The 21,947-nt window shown below is 41.9% G+C and overlaps 1 protein-coding gene across 2 annotated transcripts; it reads left to right on the top strand.

Moving 5' to 3' along the window:
* The first annotated feature begins 14,208 nt into the window (after positions 1-14,208).
* Positions 14,209-21,715, top strand: GPR78 (G protein-coupled receptor 78). 2 transcript variants are annotated; one of them, XR_005256921.1, is made up of 4 exons: positions 14,209-14,912; positions 15,559-15,672; positions 19,559-20,172; positions 20,223-21,715. XR_005256921.1 is itself a non-coding variant. In XM_038136605.1 (3 exons), the coding sequence occupies exons 1-3, from the start codon at positions 14,245-14,247 to the stop codon at positions 19,794-19,796; spliced, it is 1,020 nt and encodes a 339-aa protein (XP_037992533.1). In that variant the 5' UTR covers positions 14,209-14,244; the 3' UTR covers positions 19,797-21,715. The 2 variants fall into 2 exon arrangements, 1 of the variants encoding a protein (XP_037992533.1); XM_038136605.1 differs by having other exon boundaries at positions 19,559-21,715.
* The last annotated feature ends 232 nt before the right edge of the window (positions 21,716-21,947 follow it).

The following is a 21,947-nucleotide window of genomic DNA, read 5'->3' as shown; positions in this document are numbered from 1 at the left end:
GGGAAGTTAAAGAGATAGAAAGTGATTACTTGTGCCTTCATTTCAAGACCAACCGATACATGCTGCCCAGGTGGTGCAAAGGGACCTTGGTGAAACTGTAACTGAAGTCCATTACTTTAATTGCACACTGGTAATGAACCACTGCATGGAGGCAGTTATAGTAATTTTAAGAGCCAGAGTGGTTTAAAAGTTGCACTTGCTTAACTATCTTGCTTTTAATCTCCTCCTGCAAGAACAGCAGTGGGACTCAGCCAAATAGCTGTGCCCTGTCAGAGCTCTGACCTTACATGCACTCAGGTATCGGGATTATTTCGTTGCTTTTACCCCATTTTAACCCATGCTGTTCAAAATTACATGTGAAGCATATTTCCTACTGACACAGCAGTCCAGTATTTAGGATTACTGCGCAGTTTTCTTCATCTTACCTGCAGGGACCACTGAAGTCACAACAATCTTTTCTAGTTCTACTAATGAGAGACAAAAGCACCTTTGATTAGATTTTTTTTTCCCAGAACATGGACCCCAGTGATTATTACCTGTTTGCAAAGCACATGGAAAAAAAATTCACCAGGAATAATTGCCTTTCTTCCTATGAGGACATGCAACATTGTTATGGGTTGAAATGATTCCAGGATCCACTGGATAGTCCATTTTAGCAGAGCTGGGAAGGAACTGAATAGGGAGAGGCTAGGAAGAATAACTTGCTCTGAAAATGCAGTTTCTTTTTTTGATACAAGAATGTTTATTCCCAAGTCACAACAGGACACCAATGGAAATTGGGTCCCTAAATGCCTTTGTAAATCAAAGTGAAACAGTAAGTAAAAGTTAATGGCTTCCATGCTTAAATATGCATGTCTCAGAAAATTTCCCTCACCAGCCATTCTAATATAAATGTGTGAAGGGAAAATTGAGGATGTGGCATATTTAGAGCTCAGTAAAGCATTTGGCAGTGTGTTTCATGAAATCTTACTGCTAAATTAATTCAGATTGGCTTGGATAGCAGCATACTCATGTAAGCTGGAAACTGCCTGGCAAATTGTAAACATGTGGCAGTGATAGAGAGTCTTCCTTCTACAGTGTCGAAGATATGTGTCTATGGCAGATACTGTAGGGACTCCAGCTATCCATATCTCATTATATTATGAGTATAAACAATATTGACTGGAAAGAGAGACCCAAATCTGGAAAAACTGAAGTGTATATATAGCTGTTCAGAGGTTGATTAATCTTTTTGAAGTCTAAAGATCAGAAGTCCCAGAAAGATTATAAATACAGGGCTAAGAGATTAGAAATGAGAATAATTTGGGCAGGGAAAAAAAAACCAAACTAAACAAAGCAAAACAAAATAATAAAAACCTACCCAAGGAACATAGAAATAATTTTAAAAATGCAGTGAGGGAAAAAAGACTAGAAAGGTGTAAAGATTTATTGACAATAATCAAGAAGTGTATTATACAAAACCTTGAAATATAATACAAGAAAAAAAAATAATGGCTTCAGAACGTGTATACAAAATCATGATGTAATGGACTAATTTTTTCTGATATTAGTTACTAACTGTGCTGATCAGAATTATTTCTACTACTACTGTTTGAAATCATTATTTTTCTCCTATGGAACATGAAAAATCAAATGGCTCTTCTGTTGTGAGGTGGTGGAACAGCAGTTTGGACTGTGAAGCTCTCAGCCAGCTCTTGCCATTGCAGAGATACAGAAAGGAACAGAGAGCTCCTAGTGACTATATCCTTCCTAAGGACTGCAGTGCTCATACTACCCCAAACACATCCAAGGAAATTCAGAGAAGTAAAACAAACAAACTGAACTGTGCTTGACTGATGAAATAACCAAACCTGCAGAATTTTCTAAAAAAAAGGAGTACTAGACATATTCCTTCTTTAAAATATTTATAGCCATTTTATTCCATTACAGGCTCACTGAAATACACTGAGAAATCTAATAGCATTTTATAATACTTATAACCTTTGTATTTTACAAATAAATAAATTTGGAAGTTTCCTTAGAATTCAAAATATATATTTTGCAAACAAAAACACAGTCCCTGGACTAAGGAGAATGTTAATTAAGAGTCATTTTACTATAATTTCATTGTAATTTTATTTTGACACAGCCTTATGATATATCAATTTTTCATCTGAGACTCACAAATGTTAAGCCTTCAGCTTGTGGTAAAAAATTATTTCCTCTTCAATGAAAGGGGAGTTACTTACAAAATATTGCATAAATAGATGGGTTCTACTCATGGTAACTGGCAACTGCGCAGCATAAAATAAGGAAAGACATTTCACTCTTATTAATCTTTTTTCACCATGCACAAAAACTTGTTACATCTGCATCTTGGGTGCTCTATAGCAGCTACAAAGGTTGCAGCCTTTTACCATCAAAAAGTTTTGCTAAAGCTGGCAGATGTTGCAATGTAAACTCTTACTGACAGGTATGGGGGGATGCTTCTACTTCCCATTTAAAAGAGAGGAGAATTGTTGGTGCAATCTGATGGGAGACCTTTCTGGTAGATGACTGCAAATGCTCTGTTTCTATCGTGGTGAAAGGAATGAACCAAGTGGGTTCAGAACCAAGTGAGAAATGCTATAGCAAATCAGGTGTCTTGATCTATTATGGCCTTATTTGTTAACTTCTGACTGTTTGTTGCCCCATCCTCCACCCAAATCTCAACCATCTGGTGACAGAGTACAGCATTCACCAGTTGGTATGTGGATATTCACATACAGTTTTATAAAAAACAAACCTCCAGTGTATTCAGCTTGACCAAATGGTTGTGAAGCAGTTTTGGAACTGAAATTTAATCTAAAAAAAGAGCAGGAAAAAGAGTGCCTGGGTTGTCTACTAATTAATGCAACATACATTTATATAGCAACACCACTACTGCTACTTTTTTTTCAGACATTTGGACAACAAACACACACATTGGCCAAATTACCAATTTGCTTTTAGCCTGGACTGGCAAGGCATAGAGGGTTTTTTTTGTTAATCATCATCCATTAATGCTTAGCCAGCTGAAAAGAACTCTGAACAGGACACCCCTTGCTTTGCAGCACTAATGCTATAAATTGAGTGTAATTAAAGGCAATCAATGATGAAAGAAATGGGATGCTGCAGTTTATTCATAGTGTGCCCCAATATGTGCATTCTCAGAGGAAAAAAACTACTTAAAATCCTGGGGGTTTTTTTGTTGTTGTTTTTTTTTTTTTTCTGTACTTGTACCATCCAAAGGGCTAGGGGAAAAAAAAAAAAAAGATACATCAAACTGCAGAAAGATTTTAAAAAATGCAAACAACCAAATAAACCAAACCAGAAAAATCCTCAAACTGGACCACTTAGACATTAATTTTCCCAGTTAACATAGATTCTTCTTCCACAATTAACATTTTGGATTTGAACATTTTTTCATTTTGTTTTCATTGAGTAATTTTTGGTTTTGCTACTGAAAATGAAGTTACATACTATCTGTTTAACCAGAAGTGATTTTTTTTTTGTTTTCTGAGGAGAATTGCTTGGAAGAGTAAGGTGCATGCTTAGTCACTCCAGTTTAATCTCCCTGAGTGCCTCTGGGAACCAGGAAACTGAGGCTTCAGCAGAGCTGCTGGGCTGAGTTCTGCCAGGAGGCTGCAGGGCCAGCAGAGCAGGAAGGAGGAAAGGGAGTGATCACCTGGCTGGGAGAGAGGGACAAACCCCCCTGGGTCTGCACCATGTCCTGCTCTCACCTGGAACCACCAGGAATTCAATTAGATCCAAACAAACACTACTGGGCTTACCCCAAATTCAAGAAGGGCTCCTCAGATTCCTGGTGGCTCCATCCTCCCCTAAGAGTATCTCAAAATGCTGACCTTACAAAACAGTGCACACTGGTTTTTGAGCTCCAGCTGTTGTTTGTGCTACAGCATTGCTCCTCATACCCTGCAGAAACATTCTGCTTGTCCCTTATATTCAAAAATATAATTTAGGGAATCTGAATGTAGAAATGGCCAGACTTCAATAATTACTTTTATAAAAGTTTTGTTAGCTGTTTGTTGTTTTTTTCCAACAGCATAATAAGGTTGTCAGTTTTTATTTGTGTGCTAGTTATTGTAGAAGTCAATTTACATAAAAGTCAATTTACATTTAAGTTGAGAAATACCATCAAATGACTAGGTTTCTTAGAGAATACCATGGAAAATTTGGTTTGGTCTGTAATATTTAATACTTTGATCAGAGACTTGGGAGATAACATTAAGATCACTGACTTCATCTCAAAAAGAAAATGGCGACAAGTAACAATGAAGAGGAGTGGTCTGTGGCCTACAGTGGTCCAGATCAGTCAGCTAAATAAAAATAACTGTGTGGTGAGTGCTTTAAAACAGGCAGTGTAAAACCATACTTACAGAACCATTTAATTAACCTTATATTGTAAAGAAGGGCCCCTCTGAACTCAGGAAGAAAGTGCTGCAACATGAATTTCCAGGTAACTTTGAAATCAGCCACAGATGCAAACAAACATTGTTTAACAGAAACCTTCAGTTAATAGCAGATTATTTTGCTCCGTAATCAGTGTGGTGGGTATTACCTACGAGGGCATCTGGAAGGCTGTGCTTGATTGTGATTTCCCCTGTTAAAGACATGCTGAACTGGAGAGGGATCAAATTAAGTACTGGGAATTGGTGGATTTAATCTCTCTGCTTAGAGTAACAGAATTTAGATTACTGGCTCTTTAATTGGTGGGGAAATGTAAAAGCCATCCCCTAGCTGAAGATAATTCTGAAGCTCAAACATGAGCCATATCTTTGTTAGCAGTGAGAGAAATTAGCCAGGACAAATGTGGTAGGTCCCCTGCTATAGATTCCTTGCATAATTCCCTTTTTTTGTCATCAAGTTTGAATTTTTACTCATGCTGCAGTACAAACAAGATAATCCCATACCTGTTTCTGAAAGAATTTCGGAAGAAATCATCACAGCTGTTCCTTTTATTTGGTTTGATGTTCTATAAATTCTCTTAATATACCTTGATTATTGATTTTTAACACTATCTAATTAAAAACAAAACAACACAACTTTTAAGGCTATGCAGAAACCCATTTAAAGTTAGGAGACACCTTGCTTTTGAATACAATTATACAATATAATTGGAAAGGAATAGCACATACATAACCTCAAAGGACATAGACAATTTTACAAAATGAACATACAAATGGATTTTACAAAATGAACATACAAACTTTATAAAATGGCTGTTCTTGGGACCTTTTTAGGTCCCAGGGGATAGATATATCCCTTCATAAACATTGAGAAATGCTGGCTTGAATGAGCATCTTTGAGGAATTCTACCTTAAAAAGATATCAGAACAATGCGCTTTACTGAGATATCTCAGATCCACTGACTCCTCATGAAATTCAGTTTCATATAGAACAGCTCTGTCAATGCCTTTGGGGGTTCTGTTGGTTTTAATCCCAACCTTGTGTCTATTCCTGTGAGAAGCTAAAGCCCAGCACCTGAAAGTTTTTTAAAATAAATTGGTGGAGTTCTTTTTAGCTTGAGGAATACAGTAAGGAATGTGATAAAAATGAGGACACAGTTTCAGAGAAAACATATAATGCTGAAATACAAGGATTATTAAATAATGTTGAAAAAAAAAATCCATTAAAATGTGCAGTGAAAGGTTGCCCTACTAAACAAATATAATATCTAGCAGCAATTAGCATATCAAACACATAAGGATGAGACATATTAAAACAAGGCAGAATTTTTACCCTGGATTACTCAGAGAGATTTAGGAATTAAACCCCAAAATTTCCTATCTTAGACTTTCAACTTAATTAGCTCAACTAGTAAGGGAGCTTCTCCAAATACTGAGACATTTTTTTGTGGCAATTAAAGGCATTTTTCAGATTATGTTTTACCTTTTTCTGAAACTGCTGTGTCAAAAATACCAGAAGCTGAGTGTGCATTGGAGTGGCAGAGTTCACTGCAGCTCTACACACCAGTTTCCCAGAACAGCTCTGTGTATGACAACACATATGAGAACAGCATATTTTTACTTGCTTAACTCATTGCATAAAGCTGGATGATGGGTACAAAGCTCTGCTTAGCTGTTTCCAAGACTACTGCTATGTTAATGAAAACAATTATCCGGGAGAGAGACAAAATTCTAAATGACCTAAAGAGGCACAAAAATGAGCTGAATTACCAAAAAAAAAATAGAATTCAGAATAAATTATTAATTTGAACATATCTCCAAAGAAATTGCAGCGGTTACAAAACTCATCAGCAGAAGGAGGAAAAAATGTTGTTTTGAGAGTAATTGATTAGCACTGGGCTCACAGGGTAAGAGTTGGGGTATTTCTGATGAGCTGTGAGGAGCGAGGTACAACGGAGAGCTTCAGCTGCAGGTCATCTCCCAGGGCCCTCGTGTCAGAAGGAGACTGTGGCATTTCTTCTCCATCTGTCTGTGAAAAGCCTTCATTCCCGTTTTCCTCCACGAGACCAAGGTTTGAGGCAGTAGCATGCAAAAGGAAAATGTGACAAGAAAAAAACCCCTGTGCGGCAGAAGTCCAGCCCAGGGCAGAAGTCCAGCCCAGGGGTCACTCAGCCTCTGCCAGCACAGACAGGTCAGGGCAAGGTTACTCCATCACACCTTCCTGCAGCCTGCCCCACACGTGGGCAAAGGTGCCTGTAGGTGGTGTAGGAGCAGTGGATTTGGAGAGCCATTATTTGCACTTGTGCTTTGTTTCCCCATTCCTGTGAATTTCTGATGATCTTACTGACTTTGATAGCATTTGTTTGTTCCTGGCAGGACTGGGGAATAACTTGTCCTGTGTCCAACAGATGAAAGCCCATCCCAGGTAAGGATGAGAGTGAGACTCAAGGGAGGGTATAAATATTTCTCTTCTATGCTTCTGGAGGAGGACTAGGCCTCTCTTGCATATTTGGAGGGCATGACTGGGGGCTACTCGTTATTATTGTTCCTAAGCAACTCACTTGCTGTGGGAACCCCTGCTATGCCAGTGCACAGAGTTTGCATTATACAGTGTCAATTTTGTCCTGGCAGTTTCTTGATTTTCTTTCTTTACCCTACTGAAAGAGGGGCTTTTCGGTGGTGGTGTTTTTTGTTTTTTTTTTAATACACTCAGTGAAACACACAGTGAAAGGTGCATGATAATAGAGGCTCCAAGATAGCTGTGCACGCATAATAACCTGTGTTCATATTTAAAAGCCTTAGCCCCTGAGTGTTTCTATGAAAGAAACATAGTGCAGGCCTATTTATTACCTGCCAATTCCATTTCTTAGAGTGGAGTTGCCTCTGAGCCAGAGTATTTTCTGCAAAAACATGTTCCTGCGGATGGATGTGGGGGTGGGTGGATGGGTGGGTAGGCAGAGGAAAAGGATGGGTGTGATGGGAGGACAGTGCCTAGATATTGCTGTAGAAAATATCTTGGCTATTTATTCCTCAAGGCAGATGGTGCTCATTGGTTACCTTCACCAAAAGGAGCTGTACCTGTTAGTGAGGGTGTGAAGAAACATTTCTGCAGTGAGGGGCTGAGGAAAGGCAAACCAAGGGATTCGAGCAAGATCCTGAGGTAGAAAGATAAATGTGTGAAGGTTAAAGGGCTGGGGCAGGGTGAACAACACAGAGCGGCTACCCTGAATTATGGGCACTGGTCTGCTGCATGCCCATGAGAAGATAAGTTATGCCTATCCTGTAGGAGGGGATTTTCAGAGCCCAGAGGCATTGTGCCATAATGCCAGAGAATATTGTCCTGCATTGTGCAGCTACTCTGCTCATGTGTGAGTTCAAACCAAGGTGACTTGTCCAGCCCAGCTTTTTCTGCCCTTTTGATCCAGCATCTGCTTAAACTGCTCCTGAGCAAACAGCTTAGGACGGAGCTCTTATCTGTGTGCTTGTGCTCTTTCCTCTGCAACCATCCAAAGGGCTTTGTGCATCTGTCCCTGAGCAGCTCAGCCCTTCCCCTGCACAAAGTGGCGTTAATTTTTTTCTTGATGTGCTTGCTTAGAGTGCTCTCTATAATAAATAACTGTAATCAAAATGGCCTCATCTTAGAAGCTTCATACCGTTTTACAGTCTTATGTTTGATTGCTTTCATTTCCACTGCATTGGTTTCCCAGTAGCTTTAAGAGACTTATCTTGGATTTGCACTGACTCAGGGAAAACAGAATCAAACCACCTTTGTAAGATGTGGGGGAGATTTTGAACAAATAAGGCAGGAAAAGGAGAATGTCAATGGTACAGCAAAAGAACACATGCCAGTTTTGTCATGTGTTGGCTCCTGGAACTTCACCACAAGACTAAATAAATTGCCTCAGCAGTTTCTGAAAAATGCCATTTAACATTTTCTGGCCCCTGAAAGCACTAAACATTGTCACATTTGTTGAAAATGCCAGTCAAAGGCTCCTGGGAATTTTAGCCCCATGCCTGCAGCTTTGATAAGTTTTCTAACAATCTGGTGTAGTACAGCATTTCTAGTAAGAACTACTGCGTTTGTGAGGCACTGAAAAATACAGAAAAAAATGCACTTTAATCTTTATTCCTGTCAGGTCAAAAATATATCAATAAACCAAATCCTTAAAAAGAGACAAAACAGATGAAAAAGGTAAGTGACTATATGTGCTCTTATATTCAATAAGATTCCACTCACCATTTTATTTTTTTCTGGAAACTGCAGAAGAATTGTATCTTCACAAAATATAAAATTCTGGTTACAGCCCAAGTTCTGAATATTTGATTAAATCAGGAGTTACTGTATTGTAGAACCAGTCTGGGGAAAGAACAGACATATTTTAGATATTTTGCAGAACTTGTCCCTGAGTTATGAAAGGCAGAGATTCAAGTACCCGTGCCACTTGCTTGAGGCAACAGTATTCCTCCATTAATATTTCAGACTTGCATTATAGTTGTAAAGCTTCTGGGTGTAAAAGCTTGTTAGTGTTTGTTTACCTTCTGACACAAACTTCACTGAAATCAATATATTGTGCTGCTCAGTAGAATAGCATATTTTTGCCTTTACACTTTTGCATTGCACTCTAGGAAAAAAAAAAAACACCCAAACAAATAAACAAACCAACCAGCTTGATTCCAAAGTCAAATTTTGCAATCCAGAATTCTGGTTCTATCTGCTGCCTCACGTTGTGGAAGAGGAAAAAAGCAAAATGAACTGGTGGGAGAAAGAGGAAGCATTGACACATATCCATACATAACTATTTTTAGAATTGTATGTCAACTGAAACTGGATGAGTTTCTGTGAATGTTTTTGTTTTCCTGTCATCTTCCAGTACTTGTGCACTTCCATTTCCATCAGGAATATCAAGAATAGAATCATAGAATCATTTAGGTTGGAAACAATCCTTAAGATCATCAAGCACAGCTGTTAACCCTGGCCCTCCAAGTCCCCACTTAACCACACCTCAGTCCCTCAGTGCCACACCTACCTTTAAAAGATATTTAGAGGTCTTTTAAATACCTCCAGGGATGATGTGTCAACCTTACCCTGGGCAGCCTATTTCAATGCTTGACAACCCTTTTGGTGAAGAAATTATTCCTACAGTCCAATCTAAACCTCACCTGGTACAACTTGAGGTCATTTCCTCTCATCCTGTCACTTGTTACCTGGCAGAACTGATTGACCCCCACCTGTCTACATCTTCTTTTCAGGTAGTTGCAGAGAGTGATAAGGCTCTCCACGTGTCTCATTTTCCCAGGCTAAACAACCCCAGCTCCCTCAGCCATTCATAAGATTTGTGTTCCAGACCCTTCACCAGCTCTGTTGCCCTCCATCTTTCAAAATAAAATATTGTCTTCTGGAATAATTTGGAGATCAAATTTTGCAGACTGTAGGAAGATATCTAGTTTGCATAAACAGAAATATGACTCAAAAGATTTTTGTGAGTGTAGACTTTTGATTCAGCTACAAGATTACCTGTTGAACTTTGAGATTCCTCATTATAGTTCTTAGGCAATTTTGATGTAATTTCAGTCTGCAGAACTGTGGCATGGCTGAGCTTCATATTTCTGCTCCAAAATTTTCCCCTGAAAAGTAGAGGCTTAAGGAAGGAATGTGTGGGCTTTACACACATGGAGTTTTTCTTTGTTCCATTTTAGGAAGATCTTTAGGACAAAGTTATTCCACAGGTGGTAAATGTGCCGACTGGAATTCTACCACAAGAACAGTCTTTCAGAATTGTATTAGACTGATGAGTCAGGCTTCACATCTTTTCTTTAGGGACTAACAGGATGTCGCTTGTCACAATACTACTATCTGCTTGCTTATTTGTCTCATTGTTCCAGAAAGAATAAAATCTATATTTGTGTAGTAGCCCTGCTTGCTGAAAGACTCTATAGTTCAAATCCTAATAAAATGGGCCTCTGAAAAGAAAGAGGGGGGAAAATGAACAAAAGAATAATAAGAAAAAAAAGTTGTTGCTGAGACTTGAAGGACTCTGCCTTCACTAAAGCCTTATTAGCTAAATGTAATGTGAAAACAATAACACACCTGCAGTCATTGTGGAAGTGAGACGAGATTTCTCTGTGCTTGTCAGGATCTATCAGTACCAGATCTATTTACAGGACATATTGAAAAATCTCATGGGTATTAACCAGTCTTACTCACTTTTGAAATGGGTCACTTTTTAGCAAGTGCCCTAGAAATAAAAAGCTTTTTCCATAACATCAGTTCCATGAGTCATTCCATTTCCCCCCATATTGGTTAATATAATTTAATTTCCCTCTCTTCACCTGTCGTAAGAGAATCAGAGAAAAAGGGTTGCTTTTCTCTGTACTTTCAAATTAATTGATATAATTTGTTTGAGGTTTCCTTCTTTCATGGTGGTTTCTTAAAATTAGAACCAAATTAAATGTGTTCCTAGCCTTTGCAGAATACATTGATTAGAGCTGAATTATGTGCAGTTCTGATGTACACTGAAATTTGCATGACACATCTCTCCTGGAGTGAAACTAAAAAAGGAATTTGATTCTTACCCTATTTTTTCCAACAAATACAGTCCACTCACCATTAAATCAAATAAGTTGTGGTCAACATTTAGAACAGATGAATGTGTAGATTTAATGAATGATGCAGCTGTTCGAATAAAAGTCTCAAGTACTTACCTAATCTGTGTTAACTAAATAGACTATGTTTATTAAGGGATAATTATTGACAAGAACATCTTTATTTTTCCTTTTCTTAATCATACTGCAGCAGTCTCTACAGTCCCCAGTTTCCACCAAAACAGCATCCTTGATAAATACTGTAAGATCTTGATTGGGAAAATACATGTGTTTAGTATGACTGCTGTGAGCATTTGAAATTATATAAACCTTTGTCTGCTTATATGTGAAAGGTAGCATCTGTGTTTCCAGGGGCTAAGGAGGCACTGCCCACATTTGCAAGCCCAACACAGCAAGTCTGAGCCTTCTGGTCTCAAGTAAGTGACTGTTTCCAGGCTCATAAGCTGCAAGTAAGACTGAAAGGTGTCTGGTATGAAGTGTTACAGGGTTGCTGCGCGTAAATGGGAAAGGGTCAGCAGAGAACTCACATCCCACAGGAAGTTATGTGCACATTTAACTTGTCAATTTAACAAAGTTCCACTGAAAGCAAAAGGAGAAATCCAACAAAGTGATCTCTACTGGGCTTTTTGAGCCCAGAATATTGTAGCAGGGATACTATACAACTTACTGTATGTGTGAAAAAATCAGAACAATTTTTCTCCCATCTTTTTGCCACCTTTTTATTTTCTTGTCCTATTTCAATGTATTCTTCCTGTATCAGTTTTGAGAAACAATTTGTTCTTCATTTGAAAAGGCCATATGGGAGAAATTATTTATGCATGTATGTGTAGAAGAGGGAGAGAAAGAAAGAGACAGAAGTTGCCCTCTGTCTGCATCCAAGAGGAAACAGCTTCTCAGGTAGCTATCCCAGTAAGGGAACAGCACATCTAGGTTGTCTCTGTGGTGATATAAAATAGCCCCAACAGTGACACCACTACTCAGACAGCCTCTATTCCCAGATGGCTCACATAAAAGCCCTATAACCTTGTGATACTGTTAAATGAAAGTAGGTCATATTTGGGTTCTGACTAGTAGGAACTGTAAGAATTGCTGCTGTGGGGGAGGGAGTAATTGCAGAACCTTTGCTCTGTAAGGACACAACCAGGTTCTCCCATGATGCTTCATTTCTTCCCAACCCTACCTAAACAGTGTTGGCTCTCTGATGCTAGAAATGCAACAATTGAATGCTGAGGAAACTGGTATTGTCATGTTTTATAGATTTCTTTTCCCCCAAATGCTTACACGGGTATGTATTGGATTTTTGTTCATCAAGCACAAGCCCTGTCAAATCTATCTGCACCTTTTTAACTTTGGAAATGGCAGCTTTCTGATCAAAGAAAACATTCATTTTCTTTCCATCCTGAGGAATAGTACTGCACTGGTTCGCTTCCAAATAACACATCTCATGTCTTGTTGCTTTGCTCTTTCCTTAAGACATATAATTTACCATAGCAAGCTTTTCAATTAGGGCCTGATCCAAAACTTTAACTACTCTTGGGGGAAAAAAGCCCAACAAAACCTACATTGCCTTCAGGCTCTTTCAAGCAGTTTTATGTAGTTATTCACACAGTGGACACACTTGCGTGACAAGGCTACACTAAAGGGACAATATATACAATACAGCCTTTCCTTAGGATATTAACAGTGATTTTGGATAGTAGGAAAGCTACCTTTTCTTCTCCTTTTTCTTTGTGTCAGTTCTGGCGATCAACTGTAAAATGTGACAGTGATTAGACATGGCAGCTTTTTTCTGTACCAGTATTTTGATGCATCAAAACTTAGTCTCTTTTCTCTCTCTCTCTTTTTTCTTTTTTTTTTTTTTTTTAAATCTAAGATTACCACATTTTTGGGAATTAGCCATGTGATCTACATTTCTGACAGCTGTAGGGGGGGGGCGGGGGGGGTCCGTTCTCTTTCTTGTCTGTCTTTTCAGCTTTTGCCAGAATGTGATAACAGAGAAAACCTTTCTGACCACCACACTACCGTGTTATCAGTGTGACTGGAAAATGGTAAAGATAGAGACTTTAGTTTTCCACAGAGTGTGCCAGCATCCCTCTAATGTGGGTATTTGTTCAACCAGCTGGGGAGTCCAAGCACTCAAGAAATATCCCTCACTGGCCAGCAGCCAGCCGGTGTGAATACCCAGAGGGCAATCCCACCAAGCACTGTAGGGGCAAAAGGGCAAGCGATCCCTCAGATGGAATAGGGAAAGCCTGCCAAGGGGCACAGACACCAGATTTCAAACAGTTTCAGGAGTGCCAGATACTGCTGGCGCACTCAGGGTGTGCCTGAGCACAGCACAGGGATCAGCCTCATCCCAGTAACTCATCTCTAGGTCTGATCCTTCCTGAGCTGCACGCTAGCCGAAAGTTGGGCTTCCTGCTGCTCTCGCCTGCGATCCAGGAGTGGATCAGCCCGACGCCGCGATCCCTGGCTGTGCCTGTGCCTCGCAGCCGCTCGTCTGCGCATGAGTCGCTGCGGGAGGCTCCGCGGCTGGAGTATTTGAGGGGCTGGGCAGCGGGGAAGATGCTCAGAGCCTGCGGAGGCCGTGCGCCCGGCGGAGCGGAGCCGCGGCGGGGCATGGAGGGGGCGCGGGCTCGGCCGCTGCGGGGGCCGCGCTCGGCGGCCTGAGGGCAGCGCGGGGCGGCCGTCGGGGCAGCGCCGCTCCAGCACCGCGGACAGCGCTCGGCCAGCGCCGCGCCTCCGGCCCCGCTCGCCCGGCCCCGCTCCTCCTGGCTCCGCGGCTCCGGGCGCCTCGGCCCCCCTACCTCCAGCTCCCATTCTCGGGTACCCCACCTCTCCCTATCTCTCGATCCAGCCGCCGCGTGCCCCGGAGCTTCTACCCTCGGCTCCGGCCACGCTCCCCCGGGCCCCGCTCCCCCGCGCTGCCTGACTCTGCTGTCAGAGAGCCCCGGCTCCGCTGTCCCTGTCCTCCCCGCTCTGCCCCGTCCCGCCGCCCAGTCGCGCTTCCCTCGCCCCTCTCTCCGCACCTTCGACTCCGCTGCCCGGCCCTGCCCTCTCGCTGCGCCCCGCTGCCCCCGGCGCTGCCCCCGGCCCCTGCCCCGCCGCCGGCACCATGCGCGGGCGGCCGCGGTGGGCGGCAGGCGAGGCTGCGGTGCCGGCGCGGGTGCCCCCTTCCTCCTGCCCTCGCCCGCTCCAGGCGACCCGCTGAGAGATGGACTTGGCAGGCGTGCTGCTGGCGCTGCTCCTCGTGCTGGTGCTGGTTGTCTCTCTGCTCTCCAACCTCCTGGTGCTGCTATGCTTCGTCTACAGTACGGAGATCCGCAAGCAGGTCGCCGGGGTTTTCCTGGTGAACTTATCCTTCTGCAACCTGCTTCTCACCGTTCTGAACATGCCTTTTACCCTGCTGGGCATCCTGAGGAACCAGCAACCCCTCGGGGGCTGCGTCTGCAAGGCGGTGGGTTTCCTGGAAACTTTCCTGACTTCCAACACAATGCTGAGCATGGCAGCGCTCAGCATCGACAAATGGATTGCCGTGGTGTTCCCCCTAAGCTACACCAGCAAGATGCGGTATAAGGACGCTGTGATACTGATGGGCTACTCGTGGCTCCACTCCCTCACTTTCCCCTTGGTATCCTTGTTTTACTCATGGGTAGATTACAACAGCGTTTACGCCTCTTGCACCTTGCACCTGAAGGAAGAGACGGAGAGGAGAAGGTTTACAGTGTTCACCATTGTCTTTCACTCCACCAGTTTCATGCTGTCTCTGGTGATCTTGTGTTTCACCTATTTAAAGGTGTTGAAAGTTGCCCGGTTCCACTGCAAGCGGATAGACATTATTACCATGCAGACTCTGGTTTTGCTGGTGGATATCCACCCCAGGTAATGCTGCGCGCTCGGACTCACAGCCCCCGGTCACTCGCGGTAGTTACCCCGGGCAGAAGCGATATCCCGCCTCCCCAGCACCCTTTCCTGCCTGCCCCGGCCGCAGGGCGAGAGCTCCTGCTCTAGTTTCAGACGCTGCTTACAGAGCCAGGAACGGTGACTTGTGCATTTGTAGCCTTCTCTGTTTGAACGCTAATCGGGCTCTCCGGGTTATGCCACTTGCCTGCTCCCCTCAAGCGGGAGGCGCTGCTTTGCTCAGTGTCATCGTCCCGAGGCTCGGCGGGGCTGGGGCAATCATCCCTCCCTCCGGGCTGCCCTCCTCTCCCCGAGAGGAGTGCCTTCCTCCCCTCGGGGCTGCCTTACTCCCCTCGGGGCTGCCTTACTCCCCTCGGGGCTGCCCTCCTCCCCTCGGGGTGCCTTCCTCCTCTCGGGGCTGCCTTACTCCCCCCGAGGCTGCCCTCCTCCCCTCGGAGCTGCCTTCCTCCCCCCGGGGCTGCCCTCCTCCCCTCGGGGTTGCTCTCCTCTCCCTTCCCTTCCCGGGCACAGGGGCTTTCGGGCGTGGAGAGAGTTCTTCCCCTCTTCCTTGGGCTCACGTTTCACCTCCTCCCTTCTTAAAACCCTTACTGCTCTTTTCCCTCCGTAGTGTGAAGCAGCGCTGTCTGAACGAGCAGAAAAGGAGGAGGCAGCGGGCTACCAAGAAAATCAGTATTTTTATAGGGTCGTTCGTGATCTGTTTTGGTCCTTACATTATCACCAGGTTAGTATCCCCCGTAGGGGTGGGGGACTTTGCAGGATCAGGGTGTTCTATGATGCCCATGTGCCCGGGGGTCCTACAGCTAATTTTGGGGGGCCAGAGCCAAACAGATCCCCGGGACCGGTCTTGAGGGCCAGAGTACACAAACACAGACACAAACATGCGGCTGCTGTCCACACACCCAGTCCTAGGGGACAGCCCCGTCATGACCTGGCTCTCCTTCCCTCATCTCAGCCAGGTCTAGGCACCTCTGCCAAAAGCAAGCAGCTTTTAGGACAAGTACCGGGAATTAATAACATGCCAGGGGGAGATAAAAGCAGTTTAAAAGTCTTGCCACCCTTCCTTATGAGCACAACCCTCTCAATAGAGAGGAAAACAGACAGACTTTGCTGATTAGCTTAGGTTTTTTGGTTTTGTTTTTTTTGTTTTTTAGGCATAAGTCCAAGCTTGCTGCTGTTGGAAGCTGAATTGATATAATTTAAATTTGTCCAGCCTGATAATTTGTCAGATAAGATTTCAGTCTGGAAACATTAATGCCTGTAAATATATTGCTAATGGTGCAGCACAGACTTGTGATGAGGTGTAGAAGTTATCTCCCAGGAAAAGCAATAATTAGACTACTTAAATGTATAGTAAACACTATGTTCTTCAATTGGGCAGAATTATAAGCATCCATCCTGGTGATTTGCACCTTTTGAAGTGTCCATGCATCATTGTTGTTATCTATTTGTGCAGTCTTCATACAATAGATTATTATTATTATTATTAAATCTTGTGTAAACCAATGAGCTGGGAGTCAGTGTAACTACACTGAATTGCAGCATCCCGGCATTTAACCTTTCATCTCTAAACTGCAATGGGCTACATCTTTCACAAGTGATTTTTGAATATATTTCCCGCTTTCACAGTGCGTTCCAGACAGCCTTGAAGAGTGCTGGCTTGTGTTGAGGGAGGTGCACTAGTGTGCAAAACCCCCTGGTGAGGGCTTCTTCAAGGTGGTTACCAAGCTGTCAGTGTCTGCAGCCACACCAGCTCACAGAAACTGCCCAGCTTTAGTGCTCTGATCTTACAGACACACACATACAGGCCATTTATGGTCAGAGCCACTGCCTTTTTCTGAGACTAGGGGACAGGTGGCCAGTGCACTAAACAGACAATATTTTTAACATTTTTAAAGTGACATTAATTTAAGTTCCCATTTACATGTTGAAAGGGATTCCTTCCTGATTGCCTGGATAACTACATCTTTTTTCTGCAGTTGAAAGGATTATTACAAATATTAACACTACATCACATAGTTAAAAGGTCAGTTCATCATTGTTCAGTACATTTTGAGTCATGTTCTATTCACTTTAGCCATAATCAGGATGTAATTATGTTGAGCAAAGTGGATTTTGCCATCTTCTTTCCATCTGAACATTATGAAGCTCAGCAAATTCCAAACGTGGCCACATTTTTCAGGGTAGAGGTATTTCTCATAAACTTCTACAATAAAAGTTACTTCCTTTTTCAGACCTTGCATTTGGCAAATGTGAGATGGTGCATTATCTATGTGTGACAAGCTGGTACCCACTGAATCACTGCAGAGAAGGCTGAGGGCTGGTTTATGGGAAATGTGTGTCAAGGTACAGCATCTGTCTGTCACAGGGACTGAGCTGGTTCAGTGACAGCAGAAGGGGAAGTTTTCTGGGGAAGACATCCTAAAAGGCTTCTTGTCTCAAAGACAAGAGAGTGCCAAAACAGCACTTCATGAAAGGTGGTGATGGAGGTGAGATTGGAGGACTTGCTGCTGTGCCTGGTTCTCTGTTCTTCCCTCATTCTGGATGTTAGGGGGGTGGCACTGAAGCATTCTCTGGGAGGCAATGTAAAAGCCATCCTCCCTGTTGTCTTGCTCTTGGCCTGGTGACTCAGGTTGCATTGCGAACTGAGTATTAGCTCCTCACTTCAGAAATTTGAATGAGATTAGGCTCATTAGCAATATATTCGTCTGTTCAAGAAGAGACGACAGATGAATTTAATCTCTTTTGTAACAGCACTGAAAACATGAAAATCATACTAAGATGCATTCAGATGGGTATTTCTGACTTGTTTTGGCCAGACCCTTTATCTTATTAAAATCTGTGTAATTTTTCTTCTGTTGGCTTCAGTGCAATTAAGTTAGGATCCATAAAGCATTAATGGGAACATAGCAATACATCTATTTTCAAGACTGAAAGATATCTTACTCTTCTTAATTAATGTCTTTATAAAAACATCAGTTGTGTAAATATCAATTATATATGTCTTGTATTAGAATGATATGCAGGACGAGATAAACCTAAGCAATCATGTAGCAAGTGTCATTTATTTTACATTTTTTCTCTTTTTTTATCTTCCTGTTCTACTTATTTTGAATTACTGGAACTTTTTCTGAGCAACTTCAAGCAGAAGTCATCTGTTTTTTAAATACACTTGCCATAAGAATGATTTTACTTTTAGCCATATAAATGAGGAATTTTCCTGTCACTTGTAGCAATGTTCAGTCCAAATGATGATAAGTCAGCTTTTCTATGGGGAGGGACTGGAACAGCTTCAAAAGTCAACACCCTGAAAGTCAGGAGCTCTGCATTTTGGAAAGAGGACAGAAGGTTCTTCAAGCCTCGAGAAAGCTTCTCATCTTACATCTTCAAACAGTGATGTCTTAGAGTACAGAAAAGGGCTATTTTATCTCCCAGAACATTTTCTTTTCTTCTGGGATGAATAGAGCAAAGTAGAATACTCTTGCTCCTGCAAAAGATTTTACAAAAGACATACACAAAATAAAAGTTCCTCACCCTGTTCTTTCCACCTTCTTGGAGGATTTGCAGATGAGTTGGGTGAGACATTTGCTGGAATAGTCTGAAGGATTGCCCTCACTTCTGTGGAAAAAATGTTTAACTTAGTTGTGGTTTCTGCCCCCATGATTAATGCATCCCTCTCAGCTGAGGTGCTGAGGCCACTAATCATCCATGAAGCACAGACCAGGAGACACAGGTCTGGACATAGCTGACTGGTCATATAATGATGATAAAAGTGTTGTCTCCTTGTTTTTTTTTGGCCAATCTAGAAGTCAGCTAAATGCACGCAAAAACTTCCATGGCGAAGCAGTTGTGGATGTGCTGCTAAGCATGCTGTGGGATTGCAGGTGCCAGCCAGACCTCCCTGAGATACTGCCAGGTTGTTTTTCATCGTGCAGTGGTCTGACATGGATCTGCTTTGCATCTGTGTTGATTCACCACAGTGGGGTAATGAAGGTGCGCTGCTCTGGTCTGAGGTGGTGGATTCAGTGACATAGACCACGTTTCTGGTGTCATTTGAGACGCTGCATGGCATCCAAGTCCTTTACCTAGGCTGGCAGATATGCCACAGGACCTTCCAGGAGCAGCAGCCTGATGCCAATGGGGTCATGTCCAAATGTCTCGAGTGTCACTAGACAGCTCTACTCAGGAAACTGAGGTCATTGAGTCTGGGTGCTCCAAGTCATATGTCTATCTCAAGCTTGCTGTGGGAGAGAGGTAGTCAATTATGTCATCACAATTTTGACCACTTACCATCACAGCTCAGTAAATTCAGAAAGTGAGCAGTAAACTGCAGCACTCTCTTATCTCCTCTGCACAGAAGCATTAGTACTGAAAACATTTTTTCCCTCTTTCCATAGTAGGAATTGATTTTGTCTCCCAGTGGCCTTGCTAGGAAAGTTCTCTTTGCCTCTATTGAATGTGAGGAGTAAGTACATGACCCTTCTCCTGCAGGGACTGTGTACTGTAAGAAAATAAACAGTACTTGAATGTTTCATGAAGCATGAGTTGAGCACTGGGCTCAGTGTGAATATAACACTCAAGTATTTCCATTTCTCTTTAATGTTTAACAGGTTGATAGAGCTCATTCCTTTTGTTACCATAAATTACTACTGGGGAATTATAAGCAAGTGCCTGACCTACAGTAAGGCTGCATCAGATCCGTTTGTTTACTCACTTTTACGTCAACAGTACAAAAAAGTTCTGATCAACATCGTCAACAGGATACTGAAGAGGGACCTGTATCCGTCATCGGGGTACAACAGTTCTCTCGATACTGAAAACGATTACTGTTTGCACAGAACAAACTGACAACAGGAAAACACTCCCCTTCCAGGGAGACAGGTGTTTGCTGCTGCTGGAAAACTGCCTTTCTCCTCTCCTGCTGACAGTGCTGACAGTGTCTCCAGGGTGTGAAGGCTGCATTGACGAGACACATTGCATCGTGGACTTTCATAAAAAGGCTCTTCCCTGGTCTGCAGCCAAGCACAATTCATGACAAAGCCTTGTCCCCAGTGAGCAGAGTTGGCTTGAGGGGTTTTGAGAGAGCCTTTCAAGGCTTTAGAGGAGCTTAGACAGCTCTTAATGTTTCATGTGTGAAGACTTGGTATGTCTTGGAGTGTTCCATATCAGACATGACATTCCAGTGTCTTCTGGGAGCACAAGAATCCCCATGTTGGAAGGACAGGTTCAGAGTCCTCCTCTGGGAGCACAGGAATCCCCACATTGGAAGGACAGGTTCAGAGTCCTCCTCTGGGAGCACAGGAATCCCCACATTGGAAGGACAGGTTCAGAGTTCTCCGTGCTGCACATGTAACTTGTCAGCCCAGGATCTGCTGTTGGTTTTGAACATCAAAAATAGATATTTTAATTGATTGATTTATTGTATTGGTGCCTCAAGTGAGTCAGCACTTTGAATCTGAGATTGTTATTATTATTATTATTATTATTATTATTTATTACTAGGCATCATGATTGTAACATAGCCTTTAGGAAGTGGTACATATATATATTTGATATGCCAGTATTCTATCAAGCATAACCAAAGTCCACATATCTGAGTTACTAATATTTAGCACTTCAGTGGTACGTGATTACAATAATTGCAGCAACAGTAATGAAGACATGTACGGAATTTAGTTAAATAGCACTGTAGTTCCACCACTGAGCTAGTAGTCCTATTCAAGCAAGCTTTTTTATTCAGAAAAAAAAAATCAGTAGAAGTGACAGATACCATTGTGTTTAAGATATATTACTCCAGAAGCTATCTGTTTTCAAAGGAAAGGCTAAATATATTAATCCTTTTTAAGGGATATATAATGTGTAAAATATATCATGCATTGGCTATATATATGGTGGATTGTCATAATACTGTACAATCTTTTCTTTAATAATGATCTAATAATCTGGTGATTTTAACTGAAAATAAGAGATGTCAGAAATATTATAACAGACCTGCTGCCAAATGCCCAGAAATATAAAGCTGCTTTGTTATCATATGTATTTTTCTCTTTTATTTCTTTTTAAATTTAAACAGGTTTTGAAAAAATGTGGGAATTATTTTTGAACAATATTCCTTTGATTATGTAAGACATTTAATAAAATTTAAGAATTCTATGGCATTCAATAAACTACTATTTTCTAATTGAGTACATAAGGGAAAAAGTAAAGCAATTCTAAAGTATATTTTAAGAAAAATAAAAAGAAAGATGACAGTAAAGTACTCCTATTTTTTACGTAACAATGCACTTGACCCTATAAAGCGTTGAGAAGGCTATTTCTGGTCAAACTAAGCATATAAGCATGTGATTAGGCACAAATATAATTTTCTTTGAAGCTAACAGTTCTATTTCTATGCTGAAAATTAAGTACACAGTCAAGTGTTTTGCAAAATCAGTGTTGAGCTGTCAGCACATTGAGAGGGTTTTTCCCACCATCCACAGTGAGGAAGGAGAGTGTCTTGTTCAATCCCACTGAAGTCAAGGAAAGATGATGCCATCTAACAAATACAATGTTCTCTTACCTCCTGCTTTTAATCTCTGGGGCCTTTATGATGCTCTTTTTTTTTTTTTTCCTTTCTCCCATGCAAGTACCTTAGGCCTCTGTGCTTTGCATCTATAGTTCTGCCTGTGTTTAAATTGAATGTACTATAATGGTTTTGTCTTCTTAGTAAAGTATTTGTACTCTCTTCAATTTTGTGTAAATACAGTATTTCAGAAAAAAAAAAAAAAGTTGTCTGTGGAATCTTTTCAGTTTAAATGTCTTCCTGTCTCCCCATGCCTCCCCCTCTTCCATGCTGCTAGAAAAACCTGATGTTTCAGTCTCTCATTTCAGCTGCAACATAAGGACCTGATAACTCTGTGGGGAGTGGGAGGGATGCTAAATTTTCAGTAATTTTTTAGTCAGCTTTGTGCCAAAAAGTTTTAATAGCCTACAGAAGCTGTCCATGAATAAACATGAGCT

The sequence above is a fragment of the Motacilla alba genome, chromosome 4, assembly GCF_015832195.1.
Source record: "Motacilla alba alba isolate MOTALB_02 chromosome 4, Motacilla_alba_V1.0_pri, whole genome shotgun sequence".
In the NCBI taxonomy this organism is placed as follows: Eukaryota; Metazoa; Chordata; class Aves; order Passeriformes; family Motacillidae; genus Motacilla; species Motacilla alba.
Note: the sequence above shows the minus strand (reverse complement) of the source record. Positions and strands in the feature narration are given on the sequence as shown.